A 20,382-nucleotide genomic window follows, 5' to 3' on the forward strand; every position below is an offset into this window, starting at 1 on the left:
GGGATCAGCAGGACCAGAGATTCCCCTCTAAGAACTCAGGAGGTCCTGGGGCCAGTGAGGCTGGGCCAGTAGAGGGAGGAGCCACAAGCGCTGGGGGTCCCACAGAGCTCCGCCCCTGCTCATAACCTTGAGATCCCGCCCCCCGGATTCCGCCCCCCCCCCAGCCCCCGGATGCAGATCATCCGACTTCCGTTGTGGGTGGGACTTCGACCACTGGGCACGGCTTTCCTTTGTTCGTCGGCGTCTGGGCGTCTGGTTCTCCCGGACTGGTGTAAAGCTAAGGTGAGGACCCTGAGTGGGAACTGGACAGACTATTCTCCCCACATAATGAAGTTGGCCCCCCAGTTGATTCCGGCCGACTGGCAGGCCAAATTTGGCCTAGAAAGTCTCGAAGAGAAGGCCTTGGTCTGTGGGAGTAGGCCCGATTTTCGGGGTGGAGAGCTAGATCCTTACTGGATTCATGATAAGGTCCTCGAGTGCTTCGAGCAGACCTTTACCCAATAGAGGGGGCCACACTGGCGAGCCCTCCTGTACTCTGCTCTAGGAGGCTCCAGGAAGGGTAGACACATGTTGAGAGAGCTGCTTTCCCCTCTAGCAACTAAGGGAATTGGGGGCTCAACCTGACAACTCCCAAACGCAGCAAAGGAGGCCCCGGGCAGAGCTGGCAGCCTGAGGTGCCCCTTCATTTTATCTGGAGGTGGTCTTGAAGGGGAAGGCCTTGGTCTAATGGAGCAAGCTCCTTTCAGCAAAATAGACCCATTCCCTAACAGGAGTCGAGGTTCTGTTACCCAGGGAGGAGGGAGGACCCCTCCAAGAAAGAAGAAGGGGTATGTAAAGCCGTGTTTTCACACCTGGGAAACTTGGGCATAGTGACATGATGCCTTATACCTACTTCTTCCCAGAACATCTCAGGGAGGTGAGGGACCAGGTCAAAGTGGCAGTCTCAGGCCAGCAGAGGGAGGATTTGAGATTATGCCAGATGTCATAGTGAAAACCTTGAGAACTGTGGACATGTCCCATGCCATATCAGTGGGGCCCTAAAGAATCCTGCCTGTTACCAGCCCTGGGAGACCTCAAGGGTAGATGTCAGGCAGAAGTGTTTATCAGTTCTCACTCCGCGATAGCAGGACAATGAGGGTCTTTTGTCTGAGAGGAGCAGTTCTAGGTCAGCAGAGGAAGAAATCGGAGTCAGATTTAGAGCTTGAATTGGGATCCTGTCAGGGACCACCTACCATAGGACACAAACCTGCCTGCAGTAGCTTTTACTCTTGAGGGACCATGTTTGGTCAGATAAGGTTGTGTTCACTTTTTCCTCTTGGGACTCAAGGAGGTTCGCTCTTACCAGGACATAGGCATCCATTTGAGAAAACGTGGAGCTTCTCTACTAGGAGCCAAATTGAGGAACCCGAGTGAGGAATCAAGGGGTCATCCAGTCCTGAATAAAGGGGACGTCAAAACATCCATATTAACCCTTCAATTTCAGCCCAAGAAATCACAGGGGAGGGCTGTCAGGTTGAGCATCCCCTTCACTTCTTTATATCAGGTCTCAAGGCTGTGATAGTCTTAGTCTGAAGGTGCAGCCATCAGTCAGCAAAGCGAAGTGGTGCCGAGCCCTTCAAGTAGCCAAGACGAGGACCTTAAAGGAAAGCTGAGGAGCCCAGTGAACTCAGGACAGAGAGGACCTTACTGAGGTCCAGCACTGGGTATTCCCTAGCAGGGAGGTAGACTGAGGCACCCCTTCAGTTCCTTCTCCTGGGTCCCAGGGAGTTTGAGGTATCATCTTCAAAGTAGCAGAAGGGAGGGTGCCCCTAGCTTTGCCAAGAATTGACATGATAATACTTAAGATAAACTGAGAGGACCCAGAATGCCAGAACACAAGGGACCTTACAGCAAACACCTGCTCTCAGCTGAGTAAACCCAAGGCAGGGCTAGCAGGATGCCAATAAGACATACTCTAAGCATTCCATGGCTCCTCTCTGGGATTCTTAGGGGACAGGCTGACCAAAAGAACAGGAGCCTTTGTGGGGTCCTAGAGCAGTACCCTGAATGACCCTGCACAGGTGGCCTTTGATAAAGCCAAAGTGAAATCTACCTGTCGAAGGTGATAAAACCATCTTACTCTCCCTCCTACAGGGGCTCAAATCACATGTTCACTGACTCACACCCTTACCTGCTATCTCTGATTACAGCCATTATGCCTCGTGGTCAGAAGAGTAAGCTCCGTGCTCGTGAGAAACGCCGCCGAAACAGAGGTGAGACCCAAGGTCTTGTGAGTGCTCAGGCCACCACAGGAGAGGGGGAAAAGGCCACTCCTTCTTCCTCTCCGGTTTCTGGGGATGCTTCTTCAGGCTCCCCTGTTCCTGGCACTTCTCAGGAGCCTCAGAAAGGCTTGGCCACCACCAGTGCTGCTGCACATGTTTCACGCCCAAGATCTAATGGAGGTGCCAAACGCCAGGTTAAGGAAAGGAAAAATTCCTTCCAGGCCTCAACTTCCATTGAGAGTGTTCGCAAAGATCCTCTAACCAAGAAGGTGGGGATGCTGGTGCAGTTCCTGCTGTATAAGTATAAATTGCAGGAGCCCATTAAAAAGGCAGACATGCTGAAGATCATCCACAAAAGGTACAGGGAGCACTTCCCTGAGATCCTCAGGAAAGCCTCTGAGCGCATGGAGCTGGTCTTTGGCCTAGAATTAAAGGAAGTCAAGCCCGGCGGTCACTCCTATACCCTGGTCAGCAGCCTAGACCTCACCGCCGATGGCCGTGTGAGCAGTGCCTGGGGCTTTCCTAAGAATGGGCTTCTCATGCCTCTCCTGGGTGTGATCTTCTTGAATGGCAACCGCACCTCTGAGGAGGAAATCTGGGAATTCCTGAATATTCTGGGCATCCATGATGGAAGGAGGCACTTCATCTTCGGGGAGCCCAGGAAGCTCATCACCCAAGATCTGGTGCAGGAAAAGTACCTGGAGTACCGCCAGGTGGCCAACAGTGATCCTCCACGCTACGAGTTCCTGTGGGGCCCGAGAGCCCACGCTGAGACCAGCAAGATGAGAGTCCTGGAGTTTTTGGCGAAGATCCACGATACAGTCCCCAGCGCCTTCCCTCCGCATTACGAAGAGGCTCTGCGAGATGAGGAAGAGCGGGCCCGAGCCAGAGCCACAGCTGGGGCTGCCTCTACTACCCGGGCCGGTGCACGTTCCCAGGCCAAGTCCGGCCTCTCCTCTCCTCCCTAGAGAGGGCTGAGGCAGATTCTTTGCTTTGTAATTGGAAAGGCCTGTTAACTAGTGTTCCTGATATGCACAAATAACTAGCTATCTTTTTTTTTTTTTTTACATTTTTCAAGCAGTGTTCCTTTCAACAGAAAGTTTATTTAGATTCAGAATAGAAGTTTATGAATAACATGTATCACACATTTATTGCTGTTTATCAGGCTTAGGAATAAGAGTTTTTGTTTTTGTTTTTGTTTTGTTTTATTTTTAAAATACAAATCGGAACTCCTTAAATCACTTTTGTGATCCAGAATAAGCTAATATAGCTTTAGGATAGGAATATCCTTGGAAATGTAAAAGAGTTCCACACTAAAACAGTTGTCACCAGAAGGTACATAGGTAGATAGATAGAGTGAGTGAGTAAAAATTGGTTAATTCTTGGTTTGTCTTACTTTTGCTAATTTAAAAGATGCATACCTCAGTTTGTTTATGTTTGTTAAGAATGTTTGAGAATATAAGTCATAATGAATCAGACCTCTTTATTCGTGTCTCTTATTTTACACAGACATTGAGCATCTGTTCTTGGGAAGTCTTCATGCTTGTACTGGGGATGTTTAGTCAAAGAAGACCCAGCCGCTGCCCATGCAATTATAGATTCTAGGAGTAGCTGTCCTTATGGAAGAGGGTGAAATAGTACTTCATAAAGAACAAGTGAAAAGCATGGTAAAGAGAGGGCGGAGAGAACATATTACTTAGTTTTCATTCCTAAGCAGAATTTTGGCTGATTGGGAGGTTTTTCTTGGCCAGAGCACTGCATATTCTCGGACATGTCTTAGTTGTAAAAGACAAAACAAAACTCAGCTGCATAGATGGTCATGTCTGAGGTCAAGATAATCATAGTAAAAACTGCCATTCCCTAATGTCCCAGTAGAAGACAGGCTCAGCAACAGATGCTTTCTGTACATTACACACACTCCATCAGTCCTACAAGACAGAGCTTATCAAACTTACTTCATAGAGAAGAGTCTGAAGTTTCTAGAGTTAGAGTTCGGCAATGTACCAGAATTGACAGGGCTAGTAAATGACAGAGCTGGGACTGGACTCCTGGTCTAAATTATTTTTTTAAGGTTTTATGTGAGCGAGCGAGCGAGCGAGAGAGAGACAGCGCAGGAGAGAAGAAAGGTCAGCGGGAGAGGCAGACTCCCTGCTGAGCAGGGAGCCCAATGTGGGTCTTGATCTTGGGCGTCCAGGATCATGACCTGAGCCGAAGGCAGTCACTTAACCAACTGAGCCACCCAGGCGCCCCTCCCGGTCTAAATGATTATAGAGCCCACACTGTTTTACTCCCCCCACCCTGAGACACACCCTGGGTTTCTTATTTCTGTTTTCTCCTCAGTACTTCAAAATCTGTCTTAGGTGATAAAAAGAATGGCTTTGTATCCAAACTGCTGGGTTGGAATATATAGCCAGAGCACAAAGAATATCAAAATAATTGAGAGGCATAAATAAATAAATGACAGGATTAGGTGACCATATGACCGTCTACATTTGTAATGTTAAAGAACCTCAAAAGATCAGGGGCTCTCAAGTCAGCCTGGACAGTCTGTTACCTGTAAAAAGGAAATCTTGCAGAACAGACGTTACACGAGAATCCACCTGACTGCTGAACAGAAGGAAGAGATCAGTGTATTTTTTCCCCTGACGGCCCACCACTGGGCCTGGGATTCCTGCCTTGTGCTACAGCTTCCCTGTTTCACATCCCTCCCAGCAAAGTGGCGCATTCTCCGCAAGGTTCACAAGGCCGAAGCTGCTCCAGAGTTTGCAGAGCTTTGGAATTTCCCAGGAAGCCTTAAGTCCTAGAGACAGAAACCAAGGTGAGGGCCCCTTGTAGAAGGATTGGGGAGACCCACACCACAGAATACAGGCGATACCAGGAACATCAGGCCCATCTGTTCTTCAGCACAGGTAGTCTCAGATGCAGTTGTCCAGCTGAACATACCCTCACTTAGTCTTAGGGCTTCTCATGGGCATAAAAACCTTCATCTAAGGGCAGAAAGGAATATCAGTCTCAGAAATAATGGAGATCAACCTGAAGGAGGGCAATGAAAGGACCCAGCCAGCATAGTAGGATTCCGTAAAAATCCTGACCCAGTTGTCAGCTCTGTGAGTTCAGAACGGTCCTGGCTACTTGTAGCTAACACTGACTTTAACTCAGGTTCCAGGAAGGTGTGGCCTTTGTCCCAAGGCTTTATCTTCAGATAAGCAGAGATGGTAGAGTCCCAGGGAGGGTGCAGGGTCCAAGTGAACACACTGTGTGTGGACCTGGGGAATCACCCAACCCACAGATGACGGGGCTACACCTAACACCTTCTCTACTGTTAGCCTGGGAGGCACAGGCAAGAGCTGGCAGTCTGAAGTGCCCCAGGACTTCTACCTGGAAGCTCTCATGGAAACGAAGGCTTTGGCTGTTTAGAAGCGGAATCTCAGCCATGACGATGTCAAGGTAAGAGTCCTATATGAGGGGACCCCTGGGTGACTCAACTGGTAAAGCATCTGACTCTTGGTTTTGGCTCAGGTCATGATCTCATGGGTGGTGGGACTGAACCCTGTGTCGGGCTCTAACACTCAGTAGGGAGTCATCTTGAAGATTCTCTCCCTCTTTCCTCCCTGTACTCACAGGCTCACACTCTTTCTAAAATAAGTAAATAAATCTTAAAAAAAGAAATGCTGTATGAGGAATGAGGCAAGCAGCTACTCTATAGCAGATGTATTATGATCTGCCAGAGCAGTAATAGTACTAAAATAAATGTGAGGTTTGAATAAAGGGGGGAAAAAGAGATAATACTTGCAGGCTATAGAATCATCTACATATGTGATTTCAGATAACCTTAAAAGATCAGGCGCTCAAAAAAGTTATCTGGCTCAACCACTTCCTTATAAAAAATAAACATATTAGAACCGAGGTTACGTGAGACCTTAAAAGCCTGACCAGGAAAGAGAAGGAATAGAACAACATATTTTATTTTTCTTACAGCGTGCTTACATGGGCCCCCTGATTTGTGCTGATTTGTGCTGTTGTGGGTTTTGCATCTTTTACCGCTCCTAGGACAAGGACCCATTCTCTGCAAGGTCTGGGTAGGGAAACTGCTCAAGAATTTTCAGGGATGTGGCATTTCCCAAGAAGCCTTTAACGGAAGTGACAAGAGACTTTAGGAGGATACCCATTAATCAGAACTGGAGAAAGGAGAAAGCAACATCCCAGAATATTGGGTGTTACAGAGCAGCCCCTGCCTTTCCTCAAAGCTTGAAGGCTCCAGGCAGAGCTGTTAGGCTGAGAATCTCCTCAGTTTTTTTTTTTTTTAAGATTTTATTTATTTGACAGAGAGAGATCACAAGTAGGCAGAGGCAGGCAGAGAGAGAGGAAGTGAAGCAGGCTCCCCACCAAGGAAAGAGCCCGACGTGGGACTCGATCCCAGGACTCTGGGATCATGACCCGAGCTGAAAGCAGAGGCTTTAAACCACTGAGCCACCCAGGAGCCCCTCTCCTCAGTTTTTCATAGCAGTTATCAGGGTCTTGAGAGCTTTGGTCTAAGGAAGGCAGTCTCAGGTCGGAAGAGGAAGTTGTCAGATGTAAATGTGAATTCCCTTAAAAAGAATGAAGGAAGCGCCCAGCCAGAACACTGGCGGCCCGTAGAGTCTAGTTCCTGCTGTCAGCCCTTGGCGGTCCTGAATTCCAACACATTATGAAGTGTAAAAAGACTTTGAGATGTGTGAGAGAACCCGAGCCAGAGTTGCAGCCAGGCCTGGCTCTGCTGCCATAGCCAGCAAATGTGCTAGGGCCAAGACCAGTAGGAACTCCCACATCTAGTGAAGTCGGGGGTGGGGTGGGGTTCATCTTGTGGCAAAAAGAGGTCAACATCCTTTCATAAGTAGTTAAGCACTTAGGTAGAGCTGAAAGGAACACATTGTCTTCTTTTTGTTCTTGCTTTACTTGAGTATATGGGAGATTTACCTGTTTTTATTTTGGAATTTCTTTTTGGTACTTTTAAAGTACTGTTCCTTGAAATAGATGGTTTATTTGACTTCAGTATCTGTGTTTATGAATAATATGTATCTCATATATTGCTATTGATCAGTATAAGTATAAATGTTCTGGTATTTTGTACAACAAATAGAAAATCCTTGCATCTCTCTCTCTCTCTTTCTCTCCCCCTCTCGGAGAGAGAGAGACAGTGTGCACATGAGCTGGGATTGAGGAGTAGGGAAGAGCGATAATCTTTAAGCAGGCTCTGTACCCAGCACAGTGCCCAAGGCAGGGCTCAATCTCTGGACCCTGAGATCTGGACCTGAGCTGAAATAAAAAGCCAGATGCTTAACTGACTGGGCCACCGATGCTTAACTGAAAGAGCTCCACCTTGCATCTCTCTTTGTGATCTAGAGCAAAATAACATGTCATATGAATGGGGATTTTCTTGCAAGTGGGAATGAACCTTGTGGTAGAATTGTTGGTATCAAGAAGTTTTTAAAAAGGTTTTGGTATCTGCAAGATGGTAGAATAAGAATTTCCAGCACTTATTTGCCCACAGAAGTTAACTATGATATAAGTAACAAACTCCTTTATGAAAGGTCCAGAATCTATTTAAGAAAATGTGATAGTACATGTGAGCATAAAACTGAGATGAGCCACACTTGAGATGGGTAGGAACGCAATTAGACTTCACTGGCATCAGCCTCTCCCTCAAGTTGGCACAGCTGAGCCCCAAGAAAGACTGTGACTTCTCTCCGTGTGGGGGAAAGAGATTGAGGTAATGTCATGTACCCAAAATACTGTTAGAGCTAATAAATGTATTTAGTTGCAGGATGCAAACATCAGTTGTGTTTCTATATACTAACAACAAACTATTTGAAAAAGAAATTAGGAAAATAATTCTATTTAAAATAGTGTCAAAAAATCGGAATCAATTTAACCAAGGGGGCAAAAGATCTATACACCGAAAACAATAAGACATTGATGGAAGAAATTGAAGAACACGCAAATATCCCATGTTCATTTATGGAAAGAATAAATATTTTTAAAAAATCATACTACTCAAAGTGATCTACAAATTAAGTGCAATAACTATCATAATTCCAATGGAATTTTTCATAGAAATAGAAAAAAACCCTGAATTTCATATGAGACCATAAGGGGCCCTGAAACCAAAGTAATGTTGAGAAAAAGGAACAAAGATGGAGGCATCATACCTCTTGAGTTCGAACTTTATTACAAAGCTATATTAATGAAGACAGTATTGGGGTGCCTGAGTGGCTCAGTCAGTTAAGCAAGCAACTCTTGATTTTGGCTCAGGTCATGATCTCAGGATTGTGAGATCCAGCCTCACATCAGGCTCTGTCTTGGGTGTGGAACCTGCTTAGGATGCTCTCTCTACTTCTCCCTCTATCCCTCTCCCACCCCCTGCTCGTGGGCCCGAGCGCACACGCTCGCCCCCTTCCCAGTCTCTCTCTCTCTCAAAACAAAACAAAACAAAACAAATAACAAAACAGTGTTGTACTAGTATAAAATCAGACACATAGACCAATAGAACAGAATAAAGTCCAGAAATAAACCCATGCATAAATGGTCAAGTAATCAGTGACAAGGCCACCAGGAATACGCAGTGGTTGGAAGGATAGTCTCTTAAGTTAAATGCTATTGGAAAACTGAATGTCCACATGCAAGAGAATTAAATTGGAAGCTACTTATGTCATGCTCAAAGATTAATGAAAAATGGATTAAAGACTTAAAAATGACATTCAAAACCATAAAATTCCGAAGGAAAAAAAAAAACAGGGAAAAATCTCTTTGACATTGATCTTGGCAGAGATTTTTTTTAAATATGACAACAGAAATATGGTCAAGAAAAGCAAAAACAAACAAGTGGGACTACATCAAACCAAGTCATCTGTACAGCAACGGAAACAATCAACAAAAAGGCAATCTGTGGAGTGGGAGGAAATACTAGCTAATCATTAGCTAATCATATGTCTAAGGGACTAATATCAAAATTATATAAGGAACTCATACAGCTCAGTAGCAAACAATGAAAAAAAAAAACATAACCCCTCAAACAATATCACTTCAAACTTGTTATGTAGGATGGCTATTACCAAAAAGACAAGAAATAACAAGTGTTGGTAAGAATGTGGAGAAAGGGAACTGGTGTACCATTGGTGGGAATGCAAATTCTTTTTTTTTTTAAAGATTTTATTTACTTATTTGAACAGAGAGATCACAAGTAGGCAGAAAGGCAGGCAGAGAGAGAGAGAGGAGGAAGCAGGCTCCCCACCGAGCAGAGAACCTGACGTGCGGCTCGATCCCAGGACCCTGGGATCATGACCCAAGCCGAAGGCAGAGGCTTTAACCTACTGAGCCCACCCAGGTGCCCCAGTGGGAATGTAAATTCTTTTAGCCATTATGGAGAAACTGTTTGGAGGTTCCATAGCAAATTAAAATTAGAGCTACCACATGATTCAACGAACCCACTTCTGAGTGTATACCCGAAGGAAATGAAATCAGTATCTTACAGAGTTATTTGTACTCCTGTGTTCATTACACCATTACTGGAAATAATTCCAAGGTATGGAAACAAGCCAAATCTCCATTGGTAGATAAATGGATAAAGAAAATGTGGTATATAGATACAGTGGCCTTAAAAACATTTGGCCTCAAAAATAAAGGAAATCCTCTTACACAGGACAACATGGATGACTCTGGGTGGCATTATTCTAAATGAAATAAGCCAGTCACATAAGGATAAATTCTGCAGGATTCCACTTACATAAAGTATCCAAAACAATCAAACACATGGAAACACAGAGTAGAGCAGTGGTGACCAGGGGCTGGGGGTCAGGGAGAAATGGTACGTTGTGAAACTGGTATAGTTTCAGTTATGCAAGGTGACTAGGTTCTAGAGATCTGCTGTAAAACATTGTGCCTAAGTGACGAATCACTAAACCCTACCTCTGAAACTAACAATACACTGTGTGTTAATTAATTGATTTTAAATGAAATTTTAAAAAATTTTTAGAAAGAAAAAACTGTGCTTAGAAAAAAATGTGCATATATTTAACAATATTTTATTGTGCACTTAAAAATTTGTTAAGAGTGTAGTTCTCACATTTAAGTGTTCTTAGCACAACAACAGTGAAAAAGCTTATTGTCTTGCTCTCTTCCCAAGTAGAGAGTAAGCTGAGTAAGTGCAAGTATTAGTGCAAGACAACTCTTTTAAACTGTTGATGGGAGTGTAAATTGGCAGAGCCACTATGGAACAGTATAGGGGTTCCTCAAAAAATTAAAAGTAGAGCTATCATATGATCCAGCAATTCTCTTTCTGAGTCTATATCGAAAAGAATTGAAATTAGGATCTTGAAGAGATATCTGCACCTCATGTTCATTGCATCATTTTTCACAATAGCCAAGACATAGATGCAACCTAAATTTTCATTGTTGGATGAATGTATTTTTAAAAAATGGCATATACATACAACTGAGTATTATCTAGCCATTTGCAACAACAGAGATTAACCTGGAAACCATTATGCTAAGTGAAATAAGCCAGACACAAAAGGATAAATGCATATTATATAAGGAATCTAAAATAGTCAAACTGACAGAATCAGAATCGTATGGTGGCTGCTAGGTGCTGAGAGGAGGGGTATTGGAGCGGAACTGGGTGAGGAATGCAGAGTTTCAGTTGTATAAGGTGAATAAATCCTAGAAATGCACTGTGTAGCATCTACAGATAATAATGTCATACTGGCTATTTAAAAGTTTGCTGAGAGGGCAGATACTATGTTAATTGTTACCATACTCCTGAAAAATAATAATAAGGGCAGGAGAAAATTTTGGAAGTAACAGGTATGTTTATGGCATTGGTTGTGGTGGTGGTTCACAAGAGTATATTTCCCTTCAAGCTCATCAAGTTGTAGACATTAGATGTGTACAGCTTTTGGTATGTCAGTCATACCTGAATAAAGTAGTTTTTAAAGAAGCAGATATTCTGTCCTATTTGGGGTTGTAGCCTCAGCACAGTGCCTAGTACACTATAGGCACTTTATAAATATTTAAGCATTAAGAGGGAAAAAAAGTATAAATAAGGAAAAGATTGTCAATTCTTGATTTGCCTAGTTCCTTCTAGTGTTTCTTCCATAAAAGTAGTTACATACATGGACTTGCTTAGATTACTCAGGTGTATAAGAGAAATGAAATGTTGGTGAATTAGGCTTCATGCTCACTCTCATTTATTTCCAATCCTTAAGTGAAAATGAGCTCTTTGGAAGGCTTCAGGCTAGTACTGGGCATGCTTAAAAACAAACAAAGACAACTCAAAACAGCAACAAGTTCTAGCCCCTGCTCATTGAAATTTAGCATCTGGATGCTGCTATCATATAGAGATGGTGATATACTCTCTGTGACCTAAAGAACAAGTAAAAGAGAGGGAGGGGTTTGAAGAGGGGAAGAGACTTGAATTGAAAGCAGTCAGGCACCAGAGTCCAGGGGCAAAGCCGTGTGCAGCTTTAGGAAACTGCATCCCTTCAGCAAGGGGGAATTTCAAGTAAGATTGCATGGTGGGCTAGATGAGGCTTATGGGAGCGGTGAGCAGGGGCCAGACCCTCACATGGAGGGCCTCAGAGATGAAAAACTAAGCCTGCAAAAGAAGTTTTTCCTTAACATATTCTTTGGGACTGTGGCTAAACTGAGAAAATCTCCACGTGGTAGAGGAGTGGTAGGTGTCTGTGCTCTTGCCCAGGACACAGTGCATGGACTAGATGTTCTACATACATCATCACCAGGGAGTTTCTAAGCAATAGGGATGATATTTCTTTGAGGTGGGGTTTCCAGAATGCACTGGACTGTCGGTCTTTACCCTGATGATTGAAAGAATGAAAATAATGGTGCTTTAGATGGAAGGGCAGCTGGATGTTAGGGAAAATACAGGTCATTGACAAAAATTCTGAGAACTTTAAGTTATATCCAACTAGGAAAATCTCTCCCACAAACACACTGTATATTATATCCTCCAATGAGGATATATTACATAACTGGCATCCCTAAACAGCACTGTGGTTGATTATGATTTCTTTGTCTTGGAGTTTGGCAATATGCTCGAGTTTACAGGGTCAGTAAGTGACAGGGCTGGGACTAGACTCCTGGCCTGAATATCTCTCGAACACACAATGATCATTCCACTCTTCTCTGCCTAAAGCCGACCTTGTGTTCCTTAATACTTCAAAATGTACTTCAGGGGAGGAAATAAGGATCCTATGTGCAGAAAACTGGATTGGAATGCATAGCCAAAGCAGTTAAGAATACCACAGTAAACCAAAGTCATGAACAAAGAGGAGAAACAGATCATACTCAGTGACAAGATGATGATCTACATATGCAGTGTCAGATACCTTCAGGATTGGGGAATCACAAAACCATCCTGGATAGCTCCTTCCTGTTAAGAAGTAAATCAACTGAACCAGAAATCACCTGGTAGGCTGACTACTGATAAAAAAGGATAAATCAGCATCATTTTCTTTGTCCACCTCTCTCTTGGGTCCCCTGTCTTATGATGCAGTTTTTCTATCTCACATCAAGTCAGGGACAGGAACCTGCAAGGTTTGCATTAGGGACACTGCTCCAGTTTGCATGGATATGGAATTTCCCAGGAATTCTTTGATCTGAGAGAACCCCAATGAAAGAGACTGCAGAGACAACCACCCCACATTATAGGGGGTCATTCAGGAACTGCTAAGCCTGGTCTCAGGCCTAGATGGCTCAGGTAGGGCAATCAGAATGGGCATCCCCTCTTCTACTCCTCCAAGTTTTCAGCAAGTTCAGAGTCTTAGCCTAAGGAGAATGGTCACACTTCAGTAGAGGAAGAATCCTGGGTTGGATAGGTAACAAGTTGACGTCCCTGGGTGATGAATGTGGGGACCACCAACTCCAGAACAGTGGTGTTCCAAAAAGACTTGACTCTGCCATCTGCGTCTCAGGACCCAAACATCCCTGGCCTAATGTGGCTCACTCTTCCACCTGGGAGGTCTCAGGAAGGAGCAGACCTTGATCTCAGTACAGTAACTTCATGTCAGAGAGGATGGAGTGACACAACCCACCAGGAGCAAGGTCAGGTCCCTGAGTGAGTAAAGAGGACATTGCTAGACCCACAAATGAGGGGGCTTTACAACCCCCCGCCCCCATTCCTAACAGTGGGAGGCTTTAGGCAGAGCTTTAAGCCTGAGAATCCTTTCTGTTTCTGCCTGGTGAGTTTGAGGGAGGGAAGTGCCTTAACAAGATGGGCCCCATTTCTGCATAGAGAGAAGTCTTGGCCATAATTGGAGTCAAGGTGAGAACCCACAGTGCTAATGAGATAATCTCTTCCCAAAAGAGGGAGGCTCACAGAGTCCTGTCCCTCTTTTCAAGTCTCTGGGGCCTGAGGCAAGGGTAGGCAGAAGCAGTGCATCCTGACTTCTTACTAGGGGCTCAGGAAGGTGAGGGCTGGCTTTGGGGGCTGGCTGACTTGGGTCAGTAGGGGGAGTAGTCACAAGTTCGTGGGATTGCAGTCTTCTGAAGTTGGTGGTCCCTAGGTCCTCACTCAGGATCCTCACCTTGGTATCTATCATGTGATCCCACAGAGCCTCGTCCTTGCTTTCAGCCCTCAGAACCCCAGGCAGCCATAACCGGATATGATTCATCCGAACTTCCGCTTCAGAGATCGGGACATCGACCAGTGAGCGTAGCGTTTATTCCGCGGAGGGTGGGTTCTCAGGACTTCTCTGAAGTCAAGGTGAGGACCTGAATGTGAAGTGAAGGGACCACTTCCCCTCCTATAACAAAGGTGGTTCCATAAAATACTGCCCCTGGGTTGGCAATGGAAGCTCCTGACACGGCTGTTAGGCTGAGTTCTGCCTGGGAAGTCTTAGGGAAGAAGGCCTTGGTCTTAGAGAGTAGCCCTGATTCTCCAGAGGAAGGAAACATAGGCCCTAATGAGAGCCAAGGGGAGATTCCTGAGGGCTAATGAGGGGATCTCTTCCCTGTAGAGATGGCAACAGAAAACTCTATGGTTCTGAATATGGTTCTGGGGGGCTCCAGGCAGGCCTTGACAACCACTCACTCCCCACTCCCCGAGAGCTCCCGGAAGTGAAGGCTTTGTTTGAAACTCAATTTAGTAGAGGGAGGAGTCCCAGGCTCTGATAGATACCAAAATGAAGACCCTAAGTGAGGACATCGAGACCACCAGCTCCAGAACAGTGATGTCTCACAGAGCCCTGCCCCTGCTTTCAGCCCTTAGAGACACTGGGCAGTTGTGGCCGGATATGACTCAACTTTACTTCCGATTCAGTTTCCAGGAAGTGAGGACATTTGTCGGTGGGTGAGGCCTCTGGCCCCCGAGGGTAAATTTTCAGGACTAGCCTGGAGTCAAGGTGAGGACCTTGCGTGGGGACTGGGGGAAGGATCCCGATCCATAACACGTGGGGCCCCACTAAGTATCAGTACTGCTGTTGACTCTGGTAGGACCCAGCAGAGCTATCAGATTTTCTGCCTGGAAAGTCTCAGGTAGGGGGGGCCTTGGTCTAAAATAGTAGCCTGGGTCCTGCAGATGGAGGAGACATAGGACCTGTCTGCAGTGAAAGTGAGGCCCCTGAATACTAACGAGGGGCCTCTCCCCAGTTAAGGAAAGCAGCATCCCTGTACTTATTCCTGGAGGCTCTAGGTGGGAGTAGTCCTATGTGGAGGACCCTGACTTTCCCCTCTAGGGACTGGGAATTGAGGGATTTGCTCTGAGGCAGGAGGCCCAAGTCTTGCCAGTGTATTGGAGGCAGGAGTCCTAAGTCCTACCTATAGTTAAGGTCAGAGACCTGAGTGAAGACTAAAGGGAGCACCAACTCTAAAAAGTGTATCTCATAAATTCTGACCCTTCTCTCAGCCCTGGGAAAACCACAGATATTTCTTAGACTGAGGCACCCCCCATCATTTCTGTCTGGAGAGTCCTAGAGAGGTAAGGCTGTTGGATTAATTGAGCAGCTTCAGTTCTGCAGAGAGAGACTGTGGGCTTCACAGGCATCAGAATGAGGACCCTGAATGAAGAGTGATGGTACTCACCCCCAAAAAGAGACAACAGAGAGCACCCCCCTCCCTTGTCTACAGCACTAAGGAGCCCAGGCATGGAAGTCAGGGGTGTGTGAGCCCTACTTTATTTTTGATGGCATCAGGTTGGTGAGAGCTTTTGTTTGAGGGGAGAGACCAGACCAGCAGAGGAAGATGTCCCAGGCTCTACCTAGAGCCAAGATGAGGACACTGAATGAGGACTGAGAACCCCAATGACTCTAAAATAGAGAGTCCCACAGAACTGTCAGCAGTTGGTGACAGTAGTGGCCAGAGGCAACAGTAATGGGCCAAAGTGCCCCTTTCTTTCCTCCTGAGGGATCCTAAGAAGTTGAGGGCCTGGGTTTGAGATGTAAATTTAGAGCAGCACAGAGGAGAGGGCCTGAGCCTTGACAAAAGTTGATATGATGGTCCTGAATATGAACTGAAAGGATCCTCACACTCCAGAGTAGAGAGGATCTCACAAGGACTGGACCTGCCTCTGCTGCTTTCCGCCCCAGTAAGCACCAACCAGGGCTGGCAGGCTGCACCCTGAGGCTCACTTTAATTATTTCCGCAGGATTCTCAGAGTACGGGTTGATCATAACAGGAGCCCTGTGGTTTCCCAGAGCCGTGCCCTCACAGAATCCGGCAGAGGCAGCGCTCCCTGTAGAAGGTGTTCCCGTTCATCTTTTCTTCTCTCATGCCCAGATCACCTCCTGTCCTACCCACACTACTACCTGCTGTCCCTGGCCACAGTCATCATGCCTCGGGGACAAACGAGTAAGCTCCACACCCATGAGAAACGCCACCAAGCCCAAGGTGGGCTCCAGCATCAGAGCAGTGCTCAGGCCACTGTAGCCAAGGAGAAAGCCTTCCCCTCCTTGGCCCCTCCGCCCTTTGGTGTTCTTACTCACAGAAAACCTGCAGCTAGGTCACGTAGCACTCTCAAGGGGTCTCAGAGAGCCCTATCCATCAAGCCTGCAGGCGTTTCTGCCACAAGATCATATAAAGGAGCCAACCGCAAAACTGAGAAAAAGCCAAGTTCCTCCCAGGCCCCACTCACCATTGTGCACTCTCAAGGAGACCCTTTAACCAGAGCAACGAGTATTTTGGTGCAGTTCCTGATGCATATGTACAAAAGGAAAAAGCCCATCACGAAAGCCAATATGCTGAAGATTGTCAATAAAAAGTACAAAAATCGCCTCCTTGAGATCCTCAGAAGAGCCTCTTTCAGCTTAGAAGTGGTTTTTGGTGTTGACTTAAAGGAAGTCGATTCTACCAAGCATTCCTATATCCTGGTCAGTAAGATGGACCTCCCTAACAATGGGACCATAAGCCCAGGCAGAGGATTTCCCAAGACCGGCCTTCTGATGAATCTCCTGGGTGTGATCTTCATGAAGGGCAACTGTGCCACCGAAGAGAACATCTGGGAGTTCCTGAATAAGATGGGAGTCTTCGCAGGGAAGCGACATTTCATATTTGGGGAACCCAAGAAGCTCATCACCCAGGATTTGGTGAAGCTTAAGTACCTGGAGTACCGGCAGGTGCCCAACAGTGATCCCGCACGCTACGAGTTCCTATGGGGTCCCAGAGCCCATGCTGAGACCAGCAAGATGAAAGTGCTAGAGTTTTGGGCCAAGATTAATCATACCGTCCCCAGTGCCTTCCACTTCTGGTATGAAGAGGCTCTGCGAGATGAGGAAGCACGAGTCAAAGCCACGGTTACACAACAGGCCGAGACAGGTGCCATGGCCAGTGAATGTTCCAGGGAATGTCTAGCAGCACCTCCCACACCTAATTAAGTTGAGGCAGGTTCTTCATATTGTGGCTGAAGGGAACAGTCAGTGTTCTAAGTAGTAGAGGGCAAAGTGTGACTGAGGGAACACAGTGTATAATACCTCCGTGCTCCTGTTCTGTATGGGTAATTTGGAGATTCATCAGCATTTTTATTTTTTGCTCTTTTTCCAAATGTTACTTCAAAATGCAGGCTTATCTAGCACTATAAACTAAATTCACGAGTTACATTGGTCTCACTTGTTGTTTATCAGATTTAAGAGTTAAGAGTATTGCTGTTTTATAGAACAAATTGGGAAATTTTCCATCTTATTTAGTAATCTGGTACAACGTAACATGGCATTGGTGCATGCGTTCCCTTGAAAACATGAAACAAAAAAAGTAGTAAAATATATGAACTTGATAGAGAGGAAAATCATAAGATGGTTGGTATTTGACTTCCTAATCCTCTTTACTCTGTGTTTTATAAAGTTCTAAATAACAGTATGTGCTTGACTAACTGAAGAGTGTAGAATTAAACCTTCATGAATTAGATGCCATGCTTCAGGCTCATTTATCCCCCAAACATTGCCTGAGCATCTGCTCTCAGAAGGCTTCATACTGGCACTGGGAGAGCTGAGAAAAAGAAAGACTGAGACACTGAGCATAAAGTTACAGAGTGGAGAAGCATCTATCGTATAAAGGAAAATGGTAATATATACTCTAAGGCCGAAAGGATTCACGAAAAGATGAGATAAAACAGGAGAGGTGGTTCCAGGGAAGAGCAGTTGAGTGTCAGTGCCCTGACGCAGGGCCTCTTTGGGCCTTCGGAGCCTGCAGGTCCCTCAGCGGGAGGCAATTCTCAGTTGGTTGCTTGGAGCAGGGCGCAGAATGGCAAACTGCCCTTGCCAGTTACTTTGGGATGGTGCGAAAGCCAGAGAGAAATCACCTGGGGAGGGGATGGAAGGTGTCCTGTGCTCTTGCCCCAGGGCAGACAAAGGCAGTGTGCAAATTCAAGGTTGTATTTACATCATCTCTGGAGAGTTTCTGAGAAATAATGGAGTACTCCTTTAGTGGATGCCCAGAATCCACTGGACTGGCACCCTTGGACCTGGGCTGGGGGAGCCAGGACCCACTCCACTAACATATCATTCGAATTAGGTTACCTTGTTTGCCATTTGGCAAACTCCAGGCAAGGTCTAGTTTTCTATTGGTGGTTGAATGAATGAGAGTCAGAGGGGTTTGGAAGGAAGGGCAGCTCAGAGGAAGGTGCTTTGGGCGGCCTTGAGATGTGTTTTAGGAGCTTCGTGTTGCATCCACTAAGGGAGTCGACCTTATGTCGACCATTGGGTGACATACTTGAATGGGGAACTATTACTTAGCATTTCTTGCTAAGCACTATTTTGTCTGGTAGAGTTTTCTTTGTTCTAGAGCACTGCATAGTTCCTGACATCCCCGGATTAAAAATTAAATCTCTTCCTAGTGAGTTGAAACTCCAGGGCACAAATTAGAGTAAGAACTGGCATCCTTTAAAGTGTAATCCTGGTCAGGCAATGTGCCACGCATTAAAAAAAAATTTTTTTTTTAATTTTTAATTTTTTTTTAAAGATTTTATTTACTTATTTGACAAACAAGTAGGCAGAGAGGCAGGCAGAGACAGAGAGAGGAGGAAGCAGGCTCCCCACCAAGCAGAGAGCTTGATGTGAGGCTCGATCCAAGGACCCTGGGATCATGACCCAAGCCAAAGGCAGAGGCCCTAACCCACTGAGCCACCCAGGCACCCCTATTTTTTAATTTTTTATTAACATATAATGTATTATTAGCCCCAGGGGTACAGGTCTGTGAATCACCAGGTTTACACATTTCACAGCACTCACCATTGCACTTACCTTCCCCAATGTCCATAACCCAACCACCCTCTGCCTCCCCCCTCCCCCCAGCAACCCTTACTTTTATGTGCATTTTGGACACTCTACCAGTCCCCAGGACAGAGTCCATCAAACCCACTTCACAGATGAAAAGACAGCCTCACAGAGTTTGGTGTTGTGCCCAATTTCTCATAGCTGCTCAGTGACAGGTTTGGAACCAGACCCCTGGCCTGAATTAGTATGAAGCCCACACTTTTCTACTCCTCCCAGCCTGAGGCTGACTTCACGTTCCTATTTCCCCTTTCTTCTCACTACTACAAAATTGTCTCAGGTACTAAAAGGGATTCTGTGCCCAAGACACTGGATTAAAATACATAACCAGAGCAATTACCATATCAAAATAATTGAGAAGTGTGAACAATAGAATCATCTATATACAAAGTCAGAAAACCTCAGATGATCAGGGCTCACAAAATCATTTTGGATAGTCCCTTCCATAAAGAAGGTTGCACCTATTCAAACAGAAGTTACATTAAAAGCCAAGTCTGGTAGCTAAAGAGAAGAAATGGATTAAAGTATTTTTTGTCCTTTGACAGCGAATGTGTTCTGGGGTCTCTGCCTTGTGTTCCAGCTCCCCTATCTCACATCACTCCTGGGACAGGGACCCAGTCTCTGAAGGGTTTGCAATAGGGATAATGGTCAAGAGTTTGCAGGGACGTGGCCTTTCCCAGGAAGCCTTCAATCAAGAAGAGGAGCCATAATGAAGATCTCTTTATAGTAGGACTGGGGAGAGCAATATGCCAGACAAAGTTGTCAGTCTGGGCATCCCCTCTCTTATTCTTCAGGATTCTCGGGGACAGGTGAGTCCTGCCTTAGGAGGAGCCTAGGTCCCTAGGAGGAGGACTTACAGTCTCTGACACATGCGAATGTGAGGACTTGGAATGAAGAGTGAAGACAGCAGCCACCCAGAACACTGTGGCCCATAGGCTCCTGACCCTGCTCTCAGCCCTCAGAGTCCCCAAACAGCCTTGGAAGGACGTGGCTGAAGCTGACTTCCACTTAACAGGTCAAAAGGGTGATGATCTTTGTCTGAGGTTGATTGACTCAGGTCAGTAGAGGTAGTACTCAAGTGTGTTCAGGAACCACCAGACCTACCTTGGTAGGGACTCACAGACTCCATCCAACTTCCATGAGAGCTTCTGGCAGAAATGTCAGGCAGAGCTGGCCTCATATCCTCCTTGGGGGTAATAGAAATGTGGGGAGGTTCCAGATCAGCAGAGAGACGAGTCTTGGGGCTTCATATAAGTCAGATTTAGGGTACTGAATTCAAACCCCGAGTGGGATTCACCATCATAGGGCCTCAGGCTGCCTGCCACAGCTGTCACCTGTGGGAGATCTTGGCAGGTGTGGCCAGATAAGGC

At 45.8% G+C, this 20,382-nt stretch overlaps 2 protein-coding genes across 3 annotated transcripts; both read left to right on the forward strand.

Moving 5' to 3' along the window:
* Positions 1-200: 200 nt before the first annotated feature.
* On the forward strand, positions 201-3,718 carry LOC131821456 (melanoma-associated antigen B2-like). Its single transcript, XM_059157570.1, has 2 exons — positions 201-282; positions 2,190-3,718. The coding sequence occupies exon 2, from the start codon at positions 2,195-2,197 to the stop codon at positions 3,227-3,229; it is 1,035 nt and encodes a 344-aa protein (XP_059013553.1). The 5' UTR covers positions 201-282; positions 2,190-2,194; the 3' UTR covers positions 3,230-3,718.
* Positions 3,719-13,949: 10,231 nt separating this feature from the next.
* MAGEB3 (MAGE family member B3) lies at positions 13,950-17,330 on the forward strand. 2 transcript variants are annotated; one of them, XM_059157656.1, is made up of 2 exons: positions 13,950-14,019; positions 15,898-17,330. In XM_059157656.1, the coding sequence occupies exon 2, from the start codon at positions 16,082-16,084 to the stop codon at positions 17,120-17,122; it is 1,041 nt and encodes a 346-aa protein (XP_059013639.1). In that variant the 5' UTR covers positions 13,950-14,019; positions 15,898-16,081; the 3' UTR covers positions 17,123-17,330. The 2 variants fall into 2 exon arrangements, with proteins under 2 accessions (XP_059013639.1, XP_059013640.1); XM_059157657.1 differs by lacking the exon at positions 13,950-14,019 and adding an exon at positions 14,603-14,656.
* Positions 17,331-20,382: the final 3,052 nt, after the last annotated feature.

Source organism: Mustela lutreola, chromosome X (assembly GCF_030435805.1).
Source record: "Mustela lutreola isolate mMusLut2 chromosome X, mMusLut2.pri, whole genome shotgun sequence".
In the NCBI taxonomy this organism is placed as follows: Eukaryota; Metazoa; Chordata; class Mammalia; order Carnivora; family Mustelidae; genus Mustela; species Mustela lutreola.

Excerpts from the sequence above, each read along its gene's own strand:
- MAGEB3 (XM_059157656.1), top strand. The coding sequence starts at position 16,082 with ATGCCTCGGGGACAAACGAGTAAGCTCCACACCCATGAGAAACGCCAC.
- LOC131821456 (XM_059157570.1), top strand. The coding sequence starts at position 2,195 with ATGCCTCGTGGTCAGAAGAGTAAGCTCCGTGCTCGTGAGAAACGCCGC.